The sequence below is a fragment of the Carcharodon carcharias genome, chromosome 4 (assembly GCF_017639515.1).
Source record: "Carcharodon carcharias isolate sCarCar2 chromosome 4, sCarCar2.pri, whole genome shotgun sequence".
NCBI classification, from domain to species: domain Eukaryota; kingdom Metazoa; phylum Chordata; class Chondrichthyes; order Lamniformes; family Lamnidae; genus Carcharodon; species Carcharodon carcharias.
The window spans coordinates 185966698-185991141 of NC_054470.1; the positions used below are offsets into that span (position 1 = coordinate 185966698).

Below are 24444 nucleotides of genomic sequence, written 5' to 3' on the forward strand. Positions count from 1 at the left end.
TATATATCAGAGGGTTGTCAGGCTGAAAGAGATGACAGAGATAGGCAAAGACATGGTCACAGGGGGATTTGAAAACAGATGAGAATTTTGAAGTCAAGGCATTGATTGCTTGACTGGGATGTTGATTGAGGGGCGCCAAGGTGAAATTCCCTGCTCTTCTTCGAACTAATGCTATGGGATCTTTTACATTCAGCTGATAGGACAGATGGGACCTTGATTTCACGCCTCATCCGAAACATAGCACCTCCGACAGCGCAGAACTCCCCAAGCACGGCACGCTGAATCGTCAAGTCCCTGGAGTGGGACATGAACCTCTTCTCACTCAGAGGCTGGAACTTGTTATACAATAGAAGATTCCCGAGTAGAAACCAAGCTACTCAATACAATTACATGTCCTCTGCATTTTTTATGTTTGATAGGAGCTCTGAGGCTCCTGAGACATTTTAAAAATAATGTTTGTTCCATTACATCTACAAAGGGTTTATAAGGTAATTCTCAGCAATCATCGTTGGAGGCAGGCCAGAGTTGCTATAATCTTAGCTTTTCGCTTAACCTAATTTGATTCTCAACAACCATGGCTTATAGCGGGCAAATCACGTTCACGCAAACACACCCGCTCTAAGCATCGGGACTGTACATTGCAAGCTGAGATCTATTTATTTATGATATTTATGTAACAAACCTGAGGCCAATTTTCTGCAGGTTACCTCAACATCCATTTCAGGCAAAAATCAAAGACAGCCCCTGTTTATTTATTTGTGGCACCGTATCAAACTTCCACTGTCTCTAGGAGATCTCTTGTAAACTTCTTTCCAAATTGTTTAAAAGTAGACTTGCATGTTTTCTCTCATCAGTTGCAGCAATGAAACCTCTGACTCATGAGCAAAACTAATGGAAGCCTGCTCAGGTATATTATAAATCAATGAAGAGTGATAGTAATCGTTCTTTAGGAGTACAATATTCTCAAAGTTCAACCAATTTAACGCACATTTTAACCCATTAAATGATATTTCTTGGAAACTAAATTATAGTATTATACAAGATTGCTAGATGAGATGCAAAACAAAAACAAACATAATAGCAATGCAAGGCTAGGTACACTTTACACAGGTGCAATGGCAGACAGAGTAAGAACATAATATTCACCTGTAGAAACATCACCATCCAGCAAGTTGTCATCCTCAGATCCTGTGAAGTCCATGATGACTCCCGCTCCATCTAGCAATTCCTCATCACTACTCGCACTGGTTATACTGTTGTAACTGTTCTGGTAATATCCTCTAGAAAACAATTGTTCTGACTCCATTTAGTACCTTGATGATCTGAAGAGGGGAGAAATATGTAGTTATATTTATCATTCTAAAGTGTATATTAACTTTGAGCTGTCTAGAAGTCCAAACATTGATACAACTTAGTCCATTTTATTTTGGAAGCATGGTAAACATGTGGTTATTATAAAGAGAACAGTGCTGGAAATTCTTAATTAGTTTGGAATTGACACATCGCTTGTGAGCATTTGAACAGCAAGGTTAAAATAATGGCAGGTTTTTACTGTCATGGTCATGTTACTGAACCAGCAAACCAGAGAATATGAGTTTAAATCCCACAATAACAGTTTGGAAGTTTAAATTCTGGAAATAAAAAGCAGCTATCTTAAAAACAGTAACAATGAAGTGGTCGGACTATTGTTGAAAAAAACCTTTAGGAAAGAAAATCCAATCCTCTTTGGCCCATATGTGACTCCAGTCCCAAACCAACATGGGCAATATATGGGGAATGAAATTCACTGCAGAGAAATGCAACTTCAAGTGAATCAGCAATGCTCAATGTTCATCAGTACTCAACTACACAATACATGATTCCCTCCCCTTGAAATTATTAAAGAATGTTGTTACTTAGGAATCCACATCCATAATAATTTGTAGAATGTACAAAGTCACGAAGCAGCCTCCAAAGCATCCTAGGTGCTTGGGTTCATGAAATGGAACTTGTATCACTCTTCAGCTCAGTAATGGAAAGTGTCACAAAACTATCATATTTTTCATAATTTTATTGTGGGGCATTGTAAAGTAGGCTTATGTTTGTATGTGTGTGTGGTGTAAAAAGAGCATGTGAAATGCTAATGAATGAACTAGAGTAAAGTCTCAGCAGATAGGGTGTGAATGAAATTTGCATTTTAAGCTAAGTGGAGAGGTGCTTGATTTTCAAAGAGACATGATAGGATGTTTACAGCTAACAGACAAACAAGGCAGGTTATTACATTGATTTTTCCCAAAAGTGCTGTCCATAATGACAACATAAAATATTTTGCATATGGGAAAAGTAAATTCCAAAGACATGGGGGAACAATGGGATTTACAGATTAAAGACGGAAAATATAATTTAATGTTCAAAATCTCTGAAGGTGTTAGCGGACTCCTTATTTCTGAATTCAGCACACAAATCTTCTCATAATAAATACAAATTGCAAAACCCTTGTAATAGCATGGCCAAGTTTGCCTTGTGGATTTGGTCAGCCTGGCAAATACCACCTGGCGTATCATAACAAAATGCTGTATCAAACACTAGTAAGGCTACACCAAGAGTGTGACATAGCCACTTGGGACCCATGTACTGCTAAAAACATTATTCTCTTCAAGAAAGTACAATGCCAGGCAGTTCGTTTTGTTACAATTACTTGACAGATACTAGTGTTTCCCAGTTGGTCAAATCATTAGGCTGGCACAATCTCCAAAACCAAAGAAAGGTTGACATGTCTCTATAAAATTTTCAATGGTCCATTAAGTATTTCTAAGCAGTATGAGCCCAAAAGTGACCGAGCTCAAAGAGTTCACAACCAATAGTCCCAACTGTATACACCCCAATGTCCTTCCTTTGCTAACTCCTTTCCCCCCGCACCCCGCCAAGGACAGTTAAGGACTGGAATAATCTCCCACAAACTTAATTTCCATGCCCTCCAAGGACTCATTTGAGGAAAATCTGTTGAACCTTTTTAATTAATGCAACCACTCATTGTGCACCTCCTGTGGAAGTTCCCTAGTGAAGACCATGTAGGGTACCTTACCAAGTACGAAGTACTGACTCTTAACTGCACCCGGAAGTAAGCCACTCAATTACATCAATCCAGATCAACTGGGATGGGCAATAAATACCAGCCAGTAATACCCACATTCCAAGAATTATTTTTTTTAAAAAGAGTTGGTCACTAGAGAGAGGGAAAGCTGGCAAGTAAAACACCTGCAGTTAGTAGCTAATGGTTACATCAAAAGCAAAAATAAAGCTGCTGTGATATAAAAACACACTAAATTTTAAATCTTTAAAAGTAACTATAAATCACAAAATCTGTATAAATCAGGCAGCAGTTTCTAGAGATTGGCTCTGTTAAAAAATCCACCTCGAAATTAAGGTGGGAAGGAAGGGGAAATTTGTCCTGGGTCAAATTCAGAATTCAGCAATTCCTTACTTTACTGACTGTACTGAAAAATGGGGAAACAGAGTCTGAACACACATTTAAATCCAGGCCACACAAAGTTAATTAAAGTGTTCACCAAGTTCGACAAACATATGTGAAATGAATTGGAACAGGTTCAAACAAGTTGGTAGCAAGTTTGGACCCACAACACAAATTTACACTGGTTGCAACCTCACTCTTCATTTGATGGTCCTGAGTATTGCTACTTCAGGAAGTGGAAAAACTCACTGCAAGCAGGAGGGGGTGCTCTATTGAAATAAACTTTGAGGCACACACTGGCAGGGTAGGGAAAAGAAGGCTCCACTTTATAGCAAGTAGTGTTACAATTGACCAAGAACACTTAATTCTGCCTGTGAGCAGTAAGAATTGTCTGTATGTATCTGTGGGAAGGTTGGGGAGGGATGGGGTGAAGGGAAGTTGGCAAAGCAAAGCAGCAAACAAACCGAAGCAAGACAAATCCTGTCTCTCAAGTGCTCCACATTAAAAATTCACAATTCTGGGAGGAATTTAATTTTATCCTCCCACAACACATCACCAATGAATGCTCCCTGTTCTCCCAATAAGCTGACATTTTTTCTGTAGTGGGCATTACACAATACCATCTTCATCTATTCGCTCGTAGTCACATGCTTTGCTGTTTTTCCTTCTTTCTCATTACTTAACCACGCTCATGCAATAAAAAAAAATGATTTCCACATGAATTAATTCCAAAATGAACTTGATTCAGTGTTTATCCTTAAAGCGTGTGCAACTGACATTATATTCTATATTGGACCCTTTAGTAACACGTGGCATTTCTGCCCCACCTCAAAACGTAAGATTTTTGGTGGATTTTAATGCTCAGGATGATGAGGTTTCGTTTGGTGGCCGACTTCAACAGCCACCATGCTGATTGGGGTTACTCAGTACCAAATAATGATGCTGAGCAGCTCCTAGAGTTGACCTCGAGAAATGACCTCACCTTGTTTCATGACCCCAAGCAACAGGGAATGTTCCATTCAGCTAGATGGGGCGGAAATACTCACTTGACCTCTGCTGGGTCAGTTCCCTTGATGGTCACCCTCAAGCAGCACAGTGCCTAGTCCTGGATGATTTCCCACATAATCAACACAGGCCATCGCTCATCCATATTGATCTTTGCCTTCCAGCATTCACAAAGCTGCTTGCACAGCTATCCCTCATTGCTCCTGAGCCATCTACGTCTGATGCCTTGAAACAGAGAGCGCAACACTCCTAAAGGAATACGAATCATCAATTGACCACGACACAGCAGACCACCTCATCGAGTCTCTCAATGCTGCTCACCGTGCCAGATGGGAGGAAACAACAGCAGGGCTCAATTTCACTTATTCCAGTCGGAAGTGCTGGAGCCTGATTCGCCTTGGAGCAACACAAAAATCACAAAAATTCACCAATCTTCCCCATGCACTTCTCCCTTGTCCAAGATGGACAAAATCTTCTGTTGCGAAGGAGTGTTTCAACAACCACCCTGACCCAGGTTGGAAGCACTGTGGACAGCCTTAAGAGCAGAGCAGTGTGCCACACTGTGTCATAGACAACTGTGAGGTCCAGCAGCACCACGCCTATCTTCTTTTGAAGCCATTTTCGATGTAGGTGATGAGTGCCAGAACTGCACCCCTTACAGAAACCAGCTGGATCGACATTCAGGATGGTCTCAACTTCTGGAGATATGCGTTGCAGGATAAGATGCCCAAAGATCTTAAAACGAGCAGAAAGCACTGAAATTGGTCAATAGCTGGCTGCGATTGTGGGCTCTTTTCCGGGTTTTGGCATGACAATGAATTTTTCCATACGCCATACCTTCGGGAGTGGGTTTGAGCTGATGATTCTTGTGAAGAACTGAGTCAGCCAGGCACGGGCACAGGGGTGAGTTCGTTCAGGCATTCTGATGCAATGCTGTCATATCCCGCTGCTGTGTGACATTTCAGATCCCTTAATGCTGTCTCCAGTTCTGTGATCTTGAAGGGATCGGGACTGTCATGTTCTGCATGTTACTGGCGTTGTTTTTTCAGTTCTTACAGATGGTGCATTTTGTTTTCTTATCCAACGGTGTCCTCACTAAATTGGTGCTAGCCCTAACATGTCCAACATATATACAAATGATCCGCCAACTACCACCCAATAAATTCATCTGTGCTTACGACATCTATTGTGCCACCCAAGCCCCAATCTTCTACACCCTGGACCAGGCCTTTAACAAAGATGTTACTAAGTTGACAGACTACTGCAGCACATGGTGACTTATATTAAATCCTTCTAAAACTATATTCAGTATATTCCACCTTTATAACGCCAGCGTCAAAAAAGAATTGCATATTTACATGGATGGTCAGAGACTAAAGCATGACCCAACATACTTGGGAGTCACTCTAGACAGGACTCTGTCCTTTCAAAAACTTCTGAAGAAAACAGCAGCAAAGGTCACAGTCAGAAACAACTTATTAACCAAGCTTGCTGGATCTATGTGGTGCGCAGCTGCCACAACACTCCGGACCTCAGCACTTCCCCATCATACTCCGCAGCAGAGTACTGTGCACCTGTCTGGCAGAGGGCATCACACACACATCTTGTTGACATTCAATTGAATGCAACAATGCGCATCATAACTGGAACTCCCCACTCTCTCTCCTGGCTTCCTGTCCTAACAAACATTACTCCCCAACACATCCACCAACCAACAAAAACCCAGAGATAAAAACAAAAAACTGCGGATGCTGGAAATCCGAAACAAAAACAGAAATACCTGGAAAAACTCAGCAGGTCTGGCAGCATCGGCGGAGAAGAAAAGAGTTGACGTTTCGAGTCCTCATGACCCTTCAACAGAAGCTGGTTAAAAACATCCATGATGCACCTCATTTACCACTCCACAATGATATATTCAATCCACCTACTGCTCGACTTCTGTCTCAGTGCCCCATATGGAGTAATCTCCCTGAGCAAGGTCTACCAGTAGACACCCTTTGGACCAAGGAATGGGAAACACAGGAAGTCACTAATGAGCTGCTTGTGACAAACCCCACCTGTCGAACTGATCTACCACGGTGGGAGTGATCGTTGCTAAATAGATTCAAGACAAGTCAGAGTCCCTTTGCAGCCAACCTCCACAGCTGGGGCCTCAGTACAAACTCGTTATGCACTTGGAGAGACACAAACAATGCTGCACATAACCACGGAGTATCCCCTCTACAGACTAAGTGGACTTCTCACCATAAATTCAATTAATGCGGAAGCGATCACTTGGCCCCCCGGGATTTGCATTCGCTAAGTTTAAAAAACTCTTGTTACCAGCAACTAGCACTGAACACTTCCATGCCAAATAGCAGATCTCGAGTCACATGTAGACCAGACCAGGTAAGCATGGCAGGTTTCCTGCCCTAAGGAATATTAGTGAACCAGAAGGGCTTTTACCAAGGTCAATAAAGGGAAACATGTAGGTGTGGTACACTTGGATTTCCAAAAGGCATTGATAAGGTGCCACATCAAAGATTACTACACAAGAGAACATGGTGTAGGGGGGTAACATATTAGTATGGATAAAGGATTTGCTAGCTACCAGGAAGCAGAAAGCAGAGATAAATGGGTCTTTTTCAGGTTGGCAAGCTGTGACAGAAATCAGTGCTGAGGCCTCAACTATGCTTTGGATAAAGAGTCCGAATGTTGCTATGTATGGTTGCTAAATTTGCCGATGACACCAGGTAGGAAAGTAAGTTGTCAAGGGAAGATAGAAAGTCTGCAGAAGGATCTAGACAGGTTAGGTGAGTGGGCAAAAATTTGGCAGGTGGAGTATAATGTGGGAAATGTGAACTTGTCCATTTTGGCAGGAAGAATAAAAAAGCAGTATACTATTTAAATAGAGAGAGATTGCAAAACTCAGTGGTACAGAGGGATTTGGGTGTCCTGGTACTTGAATCACGAGAAGTTAGTACACAGGTACAGCAAGTGATTAGGACGGCAAATGGAATGTTGTTTATTATTGCAAGGGGAATGGAATACAAAAGTAGGGAAGTTTTACTGTAGCTCTACAGAGCATTGGTGACACATCTGGAATACTGTGTACAGTTTGTGTCTTTCTTATTTGAAAAAAATATATAATTGCGTTCACTGAAGAATGTTCACTCAATTCACTCCTGGAATGAGGGGCTCATCCTATGAAGAAAGGTTGATCAGGTTGGACCTATACCCATTGGAGTTTAGTAAAATGAGAGGTATTCTTAATGAAACACAGAAGATCCTGAGAGCACTTGACCGGGTGGATACCAGGAGAATGTTTCCATTTGTTGGGAGCCTAGAACGAGGGAAACAGTTTAAGAATGAGAGGTCTCTCTTTTAAGACTGAAATGGGAATTTTTTTCTCTGAGGGTCATTAGTAGTGGAATTCTCTTCCCCGGAAAGCAATGGGGCTGGGTGATTGAATTTATTCCAGGCAGAGACAGATTTTTGATAAACAAGGGAGACTAGTATGGGAGGCAGTCAAGAAAGTGGATTTGAGACCACAACCAAATCAGCCATGATCTTAATGAATGGCGGAGCAGGCTCAAAGAGCCTCCTCCTCCTAAATCCTATGTTCCTATGTTTATGACAATTGATTTCATCATTCTGCATTACTGAGGCTAGTTTTCAATTCCAGATTTTTATTAGTCAATTGTATTTAAATTTCATTTGAACCCATATCCTCAGGGCATTAGCCTGAACCTCTGGTTTACTAGTCCAGTGACTTTACCACTACACCACTATCTCCCCTGAGTGTTAGGAAATAGAGACAGTTTAAGTAAGTTATATTGGTATTTGTGGGTGTTAGGAATGAGTTTTAGCTTTAAAGTTTAAGTTTGATTTGCATTTCTGTATGTGTGTGTTAAGAAAGGTCAAATTGGATTTTAGTTTCACTTTAAAAAGCTGCCTGCATTTCTAATTAGGTTTTTTATGACTGTTGCAGCTAGGTTAAAAAAAAACAAGAGCAGAAGAATTGGGTTGTTGCCTAGCAACAGAAGTCTAGACAGGCAGGTCCCTCCCACAGACACACACAGAGAAGCTAGAAACAGCAGTTTTGATTTGGAAGCTGTGGAGGTCAGCTGGTTTTGAAGATAGCTGCTGCCAGAGAAACAGCCTAGAAAGGGCAGATAGCCAGCTCCAAGCTAAAACTGGTTAGAAGTACTTGCCAGAGAGAGACTGGAGCAAGAGGAACGGATAGCCAGTCCCAAGCTAAGGAAAAAACCCAAAAATCCAAGGGAGAGGAACAGGGGAAATTCCCAAGCAGATCTTCTAGTCAAAGGAAGGACAGGGACTCGGAAAAGGACCTATTAAGTGAATTTAAGAATGAGGGATAGAGAAAAAGGTTCCAAGCTTCAGATTTAAACAGGCAAAAGCTGCAGAAAGCAGATTTTAAATGAAAACAGCTTGCAAGAGGCAAGAAGGTCCAAAGAGACAAATGAAGATCTGTAACTCTTTGCTATGGGCATGTGAAGCAGCGATACTGGTGACGGCTGAGTCGGTGACAGAGAATGCATGGAAGACGGCTTGAATGCATGCGGTGACCCAGGGAAGAGGAACATCGGGAGGAGAGTTCGAAACCCTGGAGGTGAACCCTTGCAGAAGGCATCTGAGAGAAAGTTTTGGTTTGGGAGAAGATTTCAAGGTGAGATCTTGGAGAGTGGAGATTGGAAACCCTCGTGTAAAAGACAGAGTGCAGTGAGACTGGTTGGCTCCTGGTGTGACAAGCATCTGGGGGGAGCTGAGGAAAGATTTATAGCATCTGGTTGAGGTGGCATCTGCTGAAACCACTCTTGGTTTCAGAGTGTGGTGTATCTGACCACAGAATACCTACTGGTACATGTGTACTTACTGTGGGCATTAGAGTATAAGATGGCTTTGTAACTTGTCTTATCCTGACAAATCTGTATAGGTAGTGTTGTGGGTGAAGGGAGTATTATAAAATAGTTCATCGTTTCTTGTCTAATCAATGCTTTATTCTTTTGTTAAAAGTTCATTAGCTGACTCCAGTACAGTAGGAACTCTCCACATATTTAAACAAACAAATAAAAGTTAGGATCTATATAGCTGGGTTCCACCCTGGCATCAGGCTTGTCCAGGGTTAATCTCAGCTGGGATCATAACATGAGTTAAGGAAAGCCAGCATGGATTTTTAAAAGGCACATCATGCTTGACTAATCTAATTGAATTTTTTGATGAAGTTAACAGATAAGGTTGATACAGGGAATTAAATGAATGTTGCTGCTTTAGATTTTAACAAAGCATTTGACAAAGTACCACATAAAAGGCTATTAACAAAATTGAGGCTCATGGAATAAAACGATCAGTATCATCTTGGATAAAATAAATTGGCTTAAGGATTGAAAGCAACAAGTCATTGGAAAGAGTTTTTTTTTCAGACTGGAGATGGGCAGACATTGATGTTCCCAAAGGTTTTTTTATATATATATATATATATATATATATATATATATATAAAAATGGCTTGAAATTTGGAACACAGAGTAAAATTTCAAAATTTGCCAATAAAATCAAACTTGGGAGGTGTGACAGGCAGTGAGGCTGATACCAAAAAACTGAAATAAGGCATAGATAGGCTGGCAGAATGGACAAACAAGTGGCAGATGGAATTTAATGCAGATAAATGTGAGATTACACATTTTGGCAGAAGGGATAAGGAGAGACGATATAGGCTTAATGGCATATTTCTAAAGACAGGAACCAAGGGATGTCGGGGTTCATGGATCTTTGAAGGTGGCAGGACATATTGAGAGTGGTTAGCAAAGCACAAGGGATCTTGGGCTTCTTAAGTAGAGGTATTGAATACAAATGCAGGGAAGTTATAAAAAAATGCAGTGAGTAGTTAAGGTCTGGAATGCACTGCCAGAGAATGTGGTGGGGGCAGGTTCAATCGAGTCATTCAAAAGAGATTCAGACTGTTATCTGAAAAGGAAGAATGTGCAGGGTTATGAGGAGAAGATGTAGGAGTGACAGTAGGTAAACTGCTCATTCGGAGAGCCAATGCAGACGCAATGGGCCAAATGGCCTCCTTCTGTGCTGTAACAATTCTGTGATTCTGTTATGCTGAACCTGTGTAACACTCTGGTTAGGCGACAACTAGAGTTATTGCATCTAGTTCTGATCACCACACTTCAGAAAGGATGAAAGGGTGCAGAGGAGATTTGCCAAAATGGTTCCAAGCATGAGGGACTTTAGCCACAAGATTACGTTGGAGAAACTAGGGTTGTTCTCCTTGGGGCAAAGGAAATTAAGGGAGGATTTGATAAAGATGTACAAGGGGCATATGAGCAGGAGTAGGCCATTTGGCCACTCAAGCCTGCTCTGCCATTCAACTAGGTCCTGGCAGATCTTCTTCAATGTCAATTTCCAGTCCTTGAACATCTAGAAATCTATCAATCTCTGTACTGAATACACTCAATGACTGAGCTTTCACAGCCCTCTTGTGATAGAGAATTCCAAAGATCCATCACCTTCTGAGTGAAGAATTTCTTCCTCATCTCTTTCCTAAATGGCCTACCTGTTATTCTGCAACTGTGTCCCCTGGTTCTAGATCCCCTCAGCCAGAAGAAACATCCTTCCTGCATCTAGTCTGACGAGCCGCGTAAGAAATTACCTCATTCTTCTTTACTCCTGTACTCAAATCCTCCTGCAATAAAGGCCAACATACCATTTGCCTTCCTGATTGCATCTGCATGTTAACTTTCAGTGACTTAGACACAAGGACTCCTTGGTCAAAACTTCCCAATCTCTCACCATTTACGAAATACTCTGCATTTCTGTTTTTCCTACTAAAGTGAATAACATCACATTTTTCCATATTATATTCCATTTGTCATGTTCTTGCCCACTCATTTAGCCTGTCTAAATCCTCTCAAAGCCACTTTGCATCCTCCTCACAACTCACATTCCCACGTAGTTTTCTATCATCAGCAACTTAAATTATTACATTTGATCCCCACATCCAAATCGTCGAAATATATTGTGAACAGCTGGAGCCCAAGCACTTGCATTACCCCAACAGTCACAGCCAGTCAAACATTTATTCCTACTGTCTGTTTTCTATGCATTAACCAATTCTCAATCCATGTCAGTATATTACCTCCAATCTCATGTGGTTTAATTTTGCTTCCACATCTCTTGTGAGGCCTTATCAAAAGCCTCTGAAAATCCAAATCCACCACATTCACAGGTTCACCTTATCTATTCAGCTCATTACATTCTCAAAAACTCCAAAATTTTTGTCAAACATCATTTCACTTTCATATATTTCTTTTTTATTAATTTACGGGATGTGATCGTCGCTGGCTAGGCCAGCATTTATTGCCCATCCCTAATTGCCTTTGAGAGGTAGTGGTGAGCTGCCTTCTTGAACCTGCATTTGAACGCTGCAGTCCAGAGCTGCTAGGGAGGGAGTTCGAGGATTTTGACCCAACGACAGTGAAGGAACGGCGATATATTTCCAAGTCAGGATGGTGATTGGCTTGGAGGGGAACTTCCAGGTGACGGTGTTCCCATGTACCTGCTACCCTTGTCCTTCTAGATAATATTGATTGTGGGTTTGGAAGATGCTGCCGAAGGAGCCTTGGTGAGTTCCTGCAGTGCATCTCGTCTATGGTACATACTGCTGCCACTGTTCGATGGTGGAGGGTGTGAATAATAATGGGTGCCAATAAAACAGGCTGCTTTGTCCTGGATAGTGTCAAGATTCTTGAGCATTGTTGGAGCTGCTCACATCCGGGCAAGTGGAGAATATTACATCACACTACTGACTTGTACCTTGTAAATGGTGGACAGTATTTGAGGAGTCAGGAACTGGGTTACTTGCCATGGGATTCCTAGCCTCTGATCTGCTCTTGCAGCCACAGTATTTATGTGGCTAGTCCAGTTCAACTTCAGGTCAATGGTTACCCAAGATATTGACAGTGGGGGATTCAGTGATGGTAATACCATCGAACGTCAAGGGATGATGATTAGATGATCTCTTATTGGAAATGGTCATTGCCTGGCATTTGTGTGTCGCAAATGTTAATTGCCACTTGTTGCGCAAGCCTGGATATTGTCCAGGTCTTGCTCCATTTGGACATGGATTGCTTCAGTATCCGATGAGCTGCATATTGAGCTGAACATTGTGCAATCACCTGCGAACATCCCCACTTCTGACCTTATGATGGAAGGAAGGTCATTAATGAAGCAGCTGAAGATGGTTGGGCCAAGGACACTACCCTGAAGAACTCCTGCACTGATGTCCTGGAGTCAAGATGACTGACCTCCAACAACCACAGCCATCTTCCCTAGTGCAAGGCATGACTCCAAACAGCGGAGACTTTTCCCCCGATTGCCATTGACTCCAGGTTTGCTAGGGCTCTTTGTTGCCACACTCGGTCAAATGCTGTGTTGATGTCAAAGGGCAGTCACTCTCGCCTCACCTCTGGAGTTCAGTTCTTTTGCCCATATTAGAGCCAAGGCAGTAATGAGTTCAGGAGCTGAGTGATCCTGGCGGAACCCAAACTAAGAGTCAGTAAGCAGGTTATTGCTAATCAAGTGACGCTTAATAGCAATGTTGATGACCCCTTCAAATCACTTTACTGATGATCGAAAGTAGACTGATCTGGCGGTAATTGCCCGGGTTGGCCAATCCTACCTTTATTTTCTAAGTATCCAGTTGTCAAATCCTTTATAATAGATTCCAGCTTTTTCCCTACAACTGATGTCAAGCCAACAGGTCCGTTGTTCCAGATTTTCTTTCTCCCTCCCATCCCAGCCTTTCTTAAATAGTGGGGTTACATTTTGTACCTTCCAATCTGCAGGAACCGTTCCAGAATCCACAGGACTTTGAAAGATGATCAGCAATGCATCTACTATCTCTATAAGCCACCTCTTTCTGGGATATTGATCATCCAGTCCAGGGATGCAGAACCCAATAATTTCTCCAGTACTTCTTTCTTACTAACACTAATTTCTTTCAGTAACTCATTCTTGATTCTCTGGTATTTCTGGGAGGCTTTTGAATCTTCCTCCTTGCAGACAGACAAAAAGTATTTGTTTAGTTTCGTTGCCATTTCCTTATTCCCATCATACATTTTCCTGTCTCTGCCTGTATGGACCCACATTTGTCTTTGCTAATCTTTTCCTTTTTACATGCCTATAGAAGCTTTTAAATCCATTTTTGTGTTTCACCCTAGTTTACTTTCATATTTTATTTTCTCTTTCTTATCACAGAATCAGAGTGCAGAAGAGGCCCTTCAGCCCATCAAGTCTGCACCGACACATGAGAAACACCTGACCTACCTACCTAATCCCATTTAGCAGCACTTGGCCATAGCCTTGAATGTTATGACGTGCCAAGTGCTCATCCAGGTACTTTTTAAAGGATGTGAGGCAACCCGCCTCCACCACTCTCCCAGGCAGCGCATTCCAGACTGTCACCACCCTCTGGGTAAAAAAGTTTTTCCTCACATCCCCCCCTAAACCTCCTGCCCCTCACCTTGAAATTATGTCCCCTTGTGACTGACCCTTCAACTAAGGGGAACAGCTGCTCCCTATCCACCCTGTCCATGCCCCTCACTATCTTGTACACCTCCATAAGGTCGCCCCTCGGTCTTCTCTGCTCCAATGAAAACAACCCAAGTCTATCCAACCTCTCTTCATAACTTAAATGTTTCATCCCAGGCAACATCCTGGTGAATCTCCTCTGCACCCCCTCCAGTGCAATCACATCCTTCCTATAATGTGGCGACCAGAACTGCACACAGTACTCCAACTGTGGCTTCACCAAGGTTCTATACAACTCCAACATGACCTCCCTACTTTTGTAATCTATGCCTCGATTGATAAAGACAAGTGTCCCATATGCCTTTTAGACCACCCCACTAACATGCCCCTCCGCCTTCAGAGATCTATGGACACACACGCCAAGGTTCCTTTGTTCCTCAGAACTTCTTAGTGTCATGCCGTTCATTGAATACTTCCCTGTCAAATTACTCCTTCAAAAGTGTATCACCTCACACTTTTCAGAGTTAAATTCCATCTGCCACTTATCTGCCCATTTGACCATCCCATCTATATCTTCCTGTAGCCCAAGACGCTCAACCTCACTGTTAACCATCCGGCCAATCTTTGTGTCATCTGCAAACTTACCAATCCTAACCCCCACATAGTCATCTATGTCGTTTATATAAATGACGAATAATAGGGGACCCAGCAAAGGTCCATGTGGCATGCCACTGGACACTGGCTTCCAGTGACTAAAGCATCCTTCTATCATTACTGGCTTCCAGTGACTAAAGCATCCTTCTGTCATCACCCTCTGTCTCCTACAACTAAGCCAATTTTGAATCCACCTTGCACGATGCTGAACTCTTCTTCCGCCACCTTCGTCTCCGTGCTCACTTCTTTGGGCAGCAGTCCTCTCCCTGTTCAACGGATCCTTTTACCCACCTCCAATATTCTCCCTCCACCTGGACCCCTCCCTCTGGATTCTTACTTTCTCTTAATCTTTTCATGAGAACTGTAGGCATGACATCAGTCGTCTCAATTTCTCTGCTCCTCTCACCCACTCTAACCTGTCTCTCTCTGAACTTGCTGCACTCCGTTCTCTCAGGTCCAACCCTGACACTGTTATCAAACCTGCTGACAAGGGTGGTGCTGTTGTTGTCTGGCGCACTGACCTCTACCTTGCAGAGGCTGAGCATCAACTCGCAGACACTTCCTCCTACCTCTCCCTGGACCATGACCCCACCACTGAACATCAAGCCATTGTTTCCAGGACTGTTACTGACCACATCTCCTCTAGAGATCTTCCTTCCACAGCTTCCAACCTCAGTCTCCCAACCTCGGACGGCCCGCTTCTACCTCCTACCCAAAATCCATAAACGGGACTGTCCCGGCAGGCTGATCGTGTCAGCCTGTTCCTGCCCCACGGAACTCATTTCTTGCTATCTTGTCTCAATTCTCTCCCCCCTTGTCCAGTCCCTTCCTACCTACATCCATGATTCCTCTCACACCCTACATCGTATCAACAATTTCCAGTTCCCTGGCCCCAAGTGCCTCCTCTTCACCATGGACGTCCAATCCCTCTACACCTCCATCCCCCACCGGGATGGTCTGATGGCTCTCCACTTCTTCCTCGAACAGAGGACCTAACAATCCCCATCCACCATTACTCTCCGTCTGGCTGAACTTGTTTTTTCACTGAACAATTTCTCCTTAAACTCCTCTCACTTCCTCCAAATAAAAGGTGTGGCTATGGGTACCCGCATGAGTCCCAGTTATGCCTGTCTCTTTATGGGGTATGTGGAACATTCCTTGTTCCAGTCCTATTCCGGCCCACTCCCGCAACTCTTTCTCCAGTACATCGATGATTGCTTCGGTGCTGCTTCATGCTCTCATCTGGACCTGGAAAAATTTATTAATTTTTCTTCCAATTTCCACCCCTCAATCATTTTCACACGGTCCATCTCTGACACTTCCCTTCCCTTCCTTGACCTGTCTCAATTTCTGGTGATAGACTGTCCACTAATATTCATTACAAGCCTACCAACTCCCACAGCTACCTCGACTACAGCTCCTCACACCCTGCTTCCTGTAAGGACTCCATCCCATTCTCTCAGTTCCTTCGTCTCCGTCGCATCTGTTCTGATGATGCCACTCTCAAAAACAGTTCCTCTGACATGTCTTCCTTCACCGAGGTTTTCCAACCACAGTGGTTGAAAGGGCCCTCAACCATGTCCGGCCCATCTCCCGCGCATCCATCCTCACACCTTCCTCTCCCTCCCAGAACCATGATAGGGTCTCCCTTGTCCTCACTGATCACCCCACCAGCCTCGCATTCATAGGATCATCCTCCACCATTTCCGCCAACTCCAGCATGATGCCACCACCAAACACATCTTCCCTTCACCCCCCGGCGGCATTCCGCAGGGATCGTTCCCTCCAGGACACCCTGGTCCACTCCTCCATCAACCCCTACACCTCAAACCCTTCCCACGGCACCTTCTCATACAACCTGCCCCTTTACTTCCCCTCTCCTCACTGTCCAAGGGCCCAAACACTCCTTTCCAGTGAAGCAGCATTTCACTTGCACTTCCCTCAATTTAATCTATTGCATTCGCTGCTCCCAATGCGGTTTCATCTACATTGGAGAGACACAGACTGGGTGACCGCTTTGCGGAACACCTTCGGTCTGTCCGCAAGCATGATCCAGACCTCCCTGTCGCTTGCCATTTCAACACTCCACCCTGCTCTCATGCCCACATGTCCATCCTTGGTCTGCTACATTGTTCCAGTGAAGCTCAACGCAAACTGGAGGAATAGCACCTCATCTTCCGACTAGGCACTTTACAGCCTTCTGGACTGAATATTGAGATCATGAACTCTCTCCTCCATCCCCACCCCCTTTCCGATCCCCCTTTTTTCCAATAATTTATATAGATTTTTTCTTTTCCCACCTATTTCCATTATTTTTAAATGTATTTCCATCCATTGTTTTATCTTTACCTTTTAGCCCATTTCGATTCCTTTCCCCCACCCCACCCCCAGTAGGGCTATCTGTACCTTGCTCGTCCTGCTTTCTACCCTTAATGTCAGCTATTATCACATTCCTTAGATAATATCACCACCTTCAACACCTCTTTGTCCTTTTGTCTATGACATCTTTTGGTTATCTCCACCTATCACTGGCCCTCTATCCAGCCCCACCTGTTCCACCCCCCTTAAACCAGCTTATATTTCACCTCTTTTCTATTTTCCCTTAGTTCTGCTGAAGAGTCATACGGACTCGAAACGTTAACCCTGTTCCTCTCCACAGATGCTGTCAGACCTGCTGAGTTTTTCCAGATATTTTTGTTTTTGTTATCAAATTACCCTGTATCCCTTGTGCATTTGCCTTCTTTATAAGTCTCCCATGTAGGACCTTATCAAAGGCTTAGCTAGTTCTCCCTTGCTGAATTCCAAAATGCTCCCAATTCTCAGGCTTACGACATTTTTGGCAACTTTTTAAGCTTCTTTCTTTGATCTAATACTTGAACTTCTCTAGTCTGCCATGGGGTTATGACAGCATTATATAATGCAAACAAAGAAAATCTGTTCCCATCAGCTGATGGCTGGGAACAAAGGCTTAAAGTTTTATGCAAGACTTGCAGGGGGTGAGGTGAGGAAGAGCTTTCTTTTCCGCAGTGAGTGGTAATGGCCTGGCACTTGCTGCCTACGAAGGTGATGAAAGTGGATTAATGGCTTCAAGATGAAACTGGATTGTCACTTGAAGGAAATAAACTTGCAGCACTACGTGCAACATTGGTTGAATGGGAAACAAAAACAGAATTACCTGGAAAAACTCAGCAGGTCTGGCAGCATCGGCGGAGAAGAAAAGAGTTGACGTGTCGAGTCCTCATGACCCTTCGACAGAACTTGAGTTCGAGTCCAGGAAAGAGCTGAAATATAAGCTGGTTTAAGGTGTGTGTGTGGGGGGCGGAGAGATAGAGAGACAGAGAGGTGGAGGGGGTTGGTGTGGTTGTAGGGACAAACAAGCAGTGATAGAAGCAGATCATCAAAAGATGTCAACGACAATAGTACAATAGAACACATAGGTGTTAAAGTTAAAGTTGGTGATATTATCTAAACGAATGTGCTAATTAAGAATGGATGGTAGGGCACTCAAGGTATAGCTCTAGTGGGTTTTTTTTTTAATAATGGAAATAGTTGGGAAAAGGAAAATCTTTATAATTTATTGGGAAAAAAAAAGGGAAGGGGGAAACAGAAAGGGGGTGGGGATGGGGGAGGGAGCTCACGACCTAAAGTTGTTGAATTCAATATTCAGTCCGGAAGGCTGTAAAGTCCCTAGTCGGAAGATGAGGTGTTGTTCCTCCAGTTTGCGTTGGGCTTCACTGGAACAATGCAGCAAGCCAAGGGCAGACATGTGGGCAAGAGAGCAGGGTGGAGTGTTAAAATGGCAAGCGACAGGGAGGTTTGGGTCATTCTTGCGGACAGACCGCAGGTGTTCTGCAAAGCGGTCGCCCAGTTTACGTTTGGTCTCTCCAATGTAGAGGAGACCACATTGGGAGCAACGAATGCAGTAGACTAAGTTGGGGGAAACGCAAGTGAAATGCTGCTTCACTTGAAAGGAGTGTTTGGGTCCTTGGACGGTGAGGAGAGAGGAAGTGAAGGGGCAGGTGTTGCATCTTTTGCGTGGGCATGGGGTTGTGCCATAGGAGGGGGTTGAGGAGTAGGGGGTGATGGAGGAGTTTACCAGGGTGTCCCGGAGGGAGCGATCCCTACGGAATGCCGATAAGGGGGGTGAAGGGAAGATGTGTTTGGTGGTGGCATCATGCTGGAGTTGGCGGAAATGGCGGAGGATGATCCTTTGAATGCGGAGGCTGGTGGGGTGATAAGTGAGGACAAGGGGGACCCTATCATGTTTCTGGGAGGGAGGAGAAGGAGTGAGGGTGGATGCACGGGAGATGGGCCGGACACGGTTGAGGGCCCTGTCAACGACCGTGGGTGGAAAACCTCGGTTAAGGAAGAAGGAGGACATGTCAGAGGAACTGTTTTTGAATGTAGCATCATCGGAACAGATGTGACGGAGGCGAAGGAACTGAGAGAATGGGATGGAGTCCTTACAGGAAGTGGGGTGTGAGGAGCTGTAGTCGAGATAGCTGTGGGAGTCGGTGGGTTTGTAATGGATATTGGTGGACAGTCTATCACCAGAGATTGAGACAGAGAGGTCAAGGAAGGGAAGGGAAGTGTCAGAGATGGACCACGTGAAAATGATGGAGGGGTGGAGATTGGAAGCAAAATTAATAAATTTTTCCAAGTCCTGACGAGAGCATGAAGCGGCACCGAAATAATCATCGATGTACCGGAGAAAGAGTTGTGGAAGGGGGCCGGAGTAGGACTGCAACAAGGAATGTTCCACATACCCCATAAAGAGACAGGCATAGCTGGGGCCCATGCAGGTACCCATAGCCACACCTTTTATTTGGAGGAAGTGAGAGGAGTTGAAGGAGAAATTGTTCAGCGTGAGAACAAGTTCAGCCAGACGGAGGAGAGTAGTGGTGGATGGGGATTGTTCGGGCCTCTGTTCGAGGAAGAAGCTAAGGGCCCTCAGACCATCCTGGTGGGGGATGGAGGTGTAGAGGGATTGGATGTCCATGGTGAAGAGGAAGCGGTAGGGGCCAGGGAACTGGAAATTGTTGATGTGACGTAAGGTGTCAGAGGAATCACGGATGTAGGTGGGAAGGGACTGGACAAGGGGAGAGAGAAGGGAGTCAAGATAACGAGAAATGAGTTCTGTGGGGCAGGAGCAAGCTGAGACAATCGGTCTACCGGGGCAGTTCTGTTTGTGGATTTTGGGTAGGAGATAGAAGCGGGCCGTCCGAGGTTGGGCGACTATCAGGTTGGAAGCTGTGGGTTGAATGGGGCTGATTGTATTGCTCTACAGGAAGCTAGCTTTATGGAGCTAATAGCTTCCTTCTATGTGTAATGACTATGACGAAGTGCAATTATTGTTTCATGAACAGCAGCAGGTAATTTCCTGGGAAAGAGGGATTGTCTTATGAGGAAATATTAAACAGACTGGGGCTGTGTTCTCTGGAGTTTAAAAAAATTGAAAGGTGATCGCATTCAAACATACAAAATTCTTACAAGGCTCGAGCGGGTGTATATGTAGGAAGGACGTTTCCCCTGACTGGGGGTGGTCTACAACTGGAGGGACGCAGTCTCAGAATAAGGGAAAGGTCATTTAGAACTTAGATAAGGAAGAATTTCTTCACTCAAGGGCGTGGTGAATCCTTAGAACTCTCCACTCCAGGGGGCTGTGGAGGCTCAGATGTTGGGTATTTTCGAGACTGAGATCAGTAGCTTTCCACATATTAAAAACATCAAGGGATGTGGAGATAGTGCAGGAAAATGGTGTTGTAGAAGATCAGACATGGTCTCATTGAATGGCAGAGCATGCTCAAAGGGCATGCTCCTATTTCTGATGTTCTAATGTTATTTCTGTACAGCAAGGTTCTAAAAACAGATGAGAAAAATTGTCAGCCAATCTATTCTAGTGATGTTTGACAGTTGAATATTGGCCAAGACAATGGAAAGATATCTTGCTTTTCCAAGCAGAGTGACACCAACAGCATGGGTTCAATTCCCGTTCTGGCTGAGGTCATTTATAAAGGTCCCGCATTCTCAACTTTGTCCCTCACCTGAGATGTGGTGACCGTCAGGTTAAGCTCACCACCAGTCTTCTCTGTCTAATGAGTGAGCAACCTATGGTCCTCTGGGACTACGGTGACTTTCACTTCCAACTTGCTTTTCTTTTGAATAGTATCTTGGGGTTAATACATGGCATCCTCTCGTACACTTAAGGTCTTCTGCAAGCTGTGGTCAATGTAGAGATTTGGCTGCATTTGAATAGTGGAAATAATATTTCATTGCGAAGTTTTTTGTTTTTAACTTTTTCTATACATTCACGGGATATGGGCATCATTGGCTGGGCCAGCATTTATTGCCCATCCCTAGTTGCCCTTGAGAAGGTGGTGGAGCTGCTATCTTGAACCACTGCAGTCCATGTGCTGTAGGTACACCCACAGTGCCGTTAGGAAGGGAGTTCCAGGATTTTGACCCAGTGACAGTAAAGGAAGGGCGATATATTTCCCAGTCAGGATGGTGAGTGACCTGGAGGGGAACTTCCAGGTGGTGGTGTTCCCATCTATCTGCTGCCCTTGTCCTTCTAGGTGATAGTGGTCATGGGTTTGTAAGGTGCTGTCTAACCAGCCTTGGTGAATGGTACACACTGCTGCTTCTGTTAGTCAGTAGTGGAGGGAGCGAATGTTTGTAGATGTGGTGCCAATCAAGTGGACTGCTTTGTCCTGGATGGTGTCAAGCTTCTTCGGTGTTGTGGGAGTTGCACTCATCCAGGCAAGTGGGGAATATTCCAAAAAACTCCTAACTTGTGCCTTGTAGACGGTGGACAGGCTTTCGGGAGTCAGCAAGTGAGTTACTCGTCAGAGGATTCCTAGCCTCTGACCTGCTCTTGTAGCCACTGTATTTATGTTGCCAGTCCAGTTCAGTTTCTGGTCAATGATAAGCCCCAGGATGCTGATTGTGCGGGATTCAGTTATGGTAATGCCATTGAATGTCAAGGAGAGGTGGTTAGATTCTCTCTTGTTGGAGAAGGTCATTGCCTGGCACTTCTGTGGCGCGAATGCTACTAGCCACTTGTCAGCCCAAGTGTGGATATTGTCCAGGTCTTACTGACTGCTTCAGTTTCTGAGGAGTCGTGAACGGTGCTGAACATTGTGCAATCGTCAGCAAACATCTCCACTTGTGACCTTATAACGGAAGGAAGGTCACTGAAGCAGCTGAAAATGGTTGGGCTGAAGACACTATCCTGAGGAGCACCTACAGTGATATCCTGGAGCTGAGGTGACTGACTTCCAACAGCCACAACCATCTTCCTTTGTGCGAGGTATGAATCCAACCAGAGGAGTGTTTTCGCCAAACTCCCATTGACTCCAGCATTGCCAGGGCTCCATGGTGCCACACTTGGTCAAATGTGGTCTTGATGTCAAGGGCAGTCACTCTTAGTTCACCTTGGGAGTTCAGCACTTTTGTCCATGTTTGAACCAAGACCGTAATGAGGTCAGGAGCTGAGTGGCCCTGGCGGAATCCAAACTGGGCATCAGTAATTGGTTATTGCTAAGCAAGTGCTGCTTGATAGTACTGTTAATGACCCCTTCCATTACTTTACTGATGATCAAGAATAGACAGATGGGGCAGAGATGAGGGTCGGATTTGTCCTGCTTTTTGTGTACAGGACATACCTGGGCAATTTCCCACATAGACAGGAAGATGCCAATGTTGTAGGTGTACTGGAACAGCTTGGCTAGGGCTGGGCAAGTTCTGGAGCACAAGTCTTCAATACTATTGCCGGAATATTGTCAGGGCCCATAGCCTTTGCACTATCCAGTGGCTTCAACTGTTTCTTGATATCACATGGAGTGAATCGAATTGGCTGAAGGCTGGCATCTGTGATGCTGGGGACCTCTGGAGGAGGCCGAGATGGATCATCTGCTCTGCACTTCTGGCTGAAAATTGTAGCAAATGCTTCAGCCTTATCTTTTGCACTGATGTGCTGGGCTCCTCCATCATTGAACTTGGGGATATTTGTGGAGCCTCCTCCTCCGGTGAGTTGTTTAATTGTCTGCCACCATTCACGACTGGATGTGGCAGGACTGCAGAGCTTAGATCCGATTTGTTGGTTGTGGGATTGCTTAGCTCTGTCTATCACTTACTGCTCATGCTGTTTGGCACACAAGTGGTCCTGCGTTATAGCTTCACCATGTTGACACCTCATTTTTAGGTATGCATGGCGCTGCTCCTGGCATGCTCTCCTGCACTCTTTATTGAGCCAGGGTTAATCTCCTGGCTAGATGGTAATGGCAGAGTGGGGGAAATGCCAGGCCATGAGGTTACAAATTGTGTTCGAGTACAATTCTGCTGCTGCTGATGGCCCACAGTACCTCATGGATGCCCTGTTTTGAGTTGCTAGATCGGTTCAAAAACTATCCCATTTAGCACAGTGGTAGTGCCACACAACACAATGGAGGGTAAAACAAAAACAGAATTACCTGGAAAAACTTAGCAGGTCTGGCAGCATCGACGGAGAAGAAAAGAGTTGACGTTTCGAGTCCTCATGACCCTTCGACAGAACTTGCGTTCGAGTCCAAGAAAGAGTTGAAATATAAGCTGGTTTAAGGTGTGTGTGTGGGGGGCGGAGAGATAGAGAGACAAAGAGGTTGGGGGGGGGGTGGGTGGGGGGGTGTGGTTGTAGGGACAAACAAGCAGTGATGGAAGCAGATCATCAAAAGATGTCAACGACAATAGTACAATAGAACACATAGGTGTTAAAGTTAAAGTTGGTGATATTATCTAAACGAATGTGCTAATTAAGAATGGATGGTAGGGCACTCAAGGTATAGCTCTAGTGGGTTTTTTTTATATATATAATGGAAATAGGTGGGAAAAGGAAAATCTTTATAATTTATTGGAAAAAAAAAGGGAAGGGGGAAACAGAGAGGGGGTGGGGATGGGGGAGGGAGCTTACGACCTAAAGTTGTTGAATTCAATATTCAGTCCGGAAGGCTGTAAAGTCCCTAGTCGGAAGATGAGGTGTTGTTCCTCCAGTTTGCGTTGGGCTTCACTGGAACAATGCAGCATGCCAAGGACAGACATGTGGGCAAGAGAGCAGGGTGGAGTGTTGAAATGGCAAGCGACAGGGAGGTTTGGGTCATTCTTGCGGACAGACCGCAGGTGTTCTGCAAAGCGGTCGCCCAGTTTACGTTTGGTCTCTCCAATGTAGAGGAGACCACATTGGGAGCAACGGATGCAGTAGACTAAGTTGGGGGAAACGCAAGTGAAATGCTGCTTCACTTGAAAGGAGTGTTTGGGTCCTTGGACGGTGAGGAGAGAGGAAGTGAAGGGGCAGGTATTGCATTTTTGCGTGGGCATGGGGTGGTGCCATAGGAGGGGGTTGAGGAGTAAGGGGTGATGGAGGAGTGGACCAGGATGTCCCGGAGGGAGCGATCCCTACGGAATGCAAAAAATGCAATACCTGCCCCTTCACTTCCTCTCTCCTCACCGTCCAAGGACCCAAACACTCCTTTCAAGTGAAGCAGCATTTCACTTGCATTTCCTCCAACTTAGTCTACTGCATCCGTTGCTCCCAATGTGGTCTCCTCTACATTGGAGAGACCAAACGTAAACTGGGCGACCGCTTTGCAGAACACCTGCGGTCTGTCCGCAAGAATGACCCAAACCTCCCTGTCGCTTGCCAGTTCAACACTCCACCCTGCTCTCTTGCCCACATGTCTGTCCTTGGCATGCTGCATTGTTCCAGTGAAGCCCAACGCAAACTGGAGGAACAACACCTCATCTTCCGACTAGGGACTTTACAG

The 24444-nt window shown here is 44.6% G+C and overlaps 1 protein-coding gene across 3 annotated transcripts in view; it reads right to left on the bottom strand.

The window, feature by feature from the left end:
* clcn3 (chloride channel 3) overlaps positions 1–24444 on the bottom strand; it is a 185833-nt gene that overhangs the window by 137203 nt on the left and 24186 nt on the right. For all 3 annotated transcript variants that reach the window (XM_041185772.1, XM_041185775.1, XM_041185780.1), the window contains one exon: positions 1147–1322. In XM_041185772.1, the coding sequence (XP_041041706.1) occupies positions 1147–1306 (160 nt within the window). In that variant the 5' untranslated portion in view covers positions 1307–1322. Of the gene's footprint in view, positions 1–1146; positions 1323–24444 lie in introns of those variants that run through there.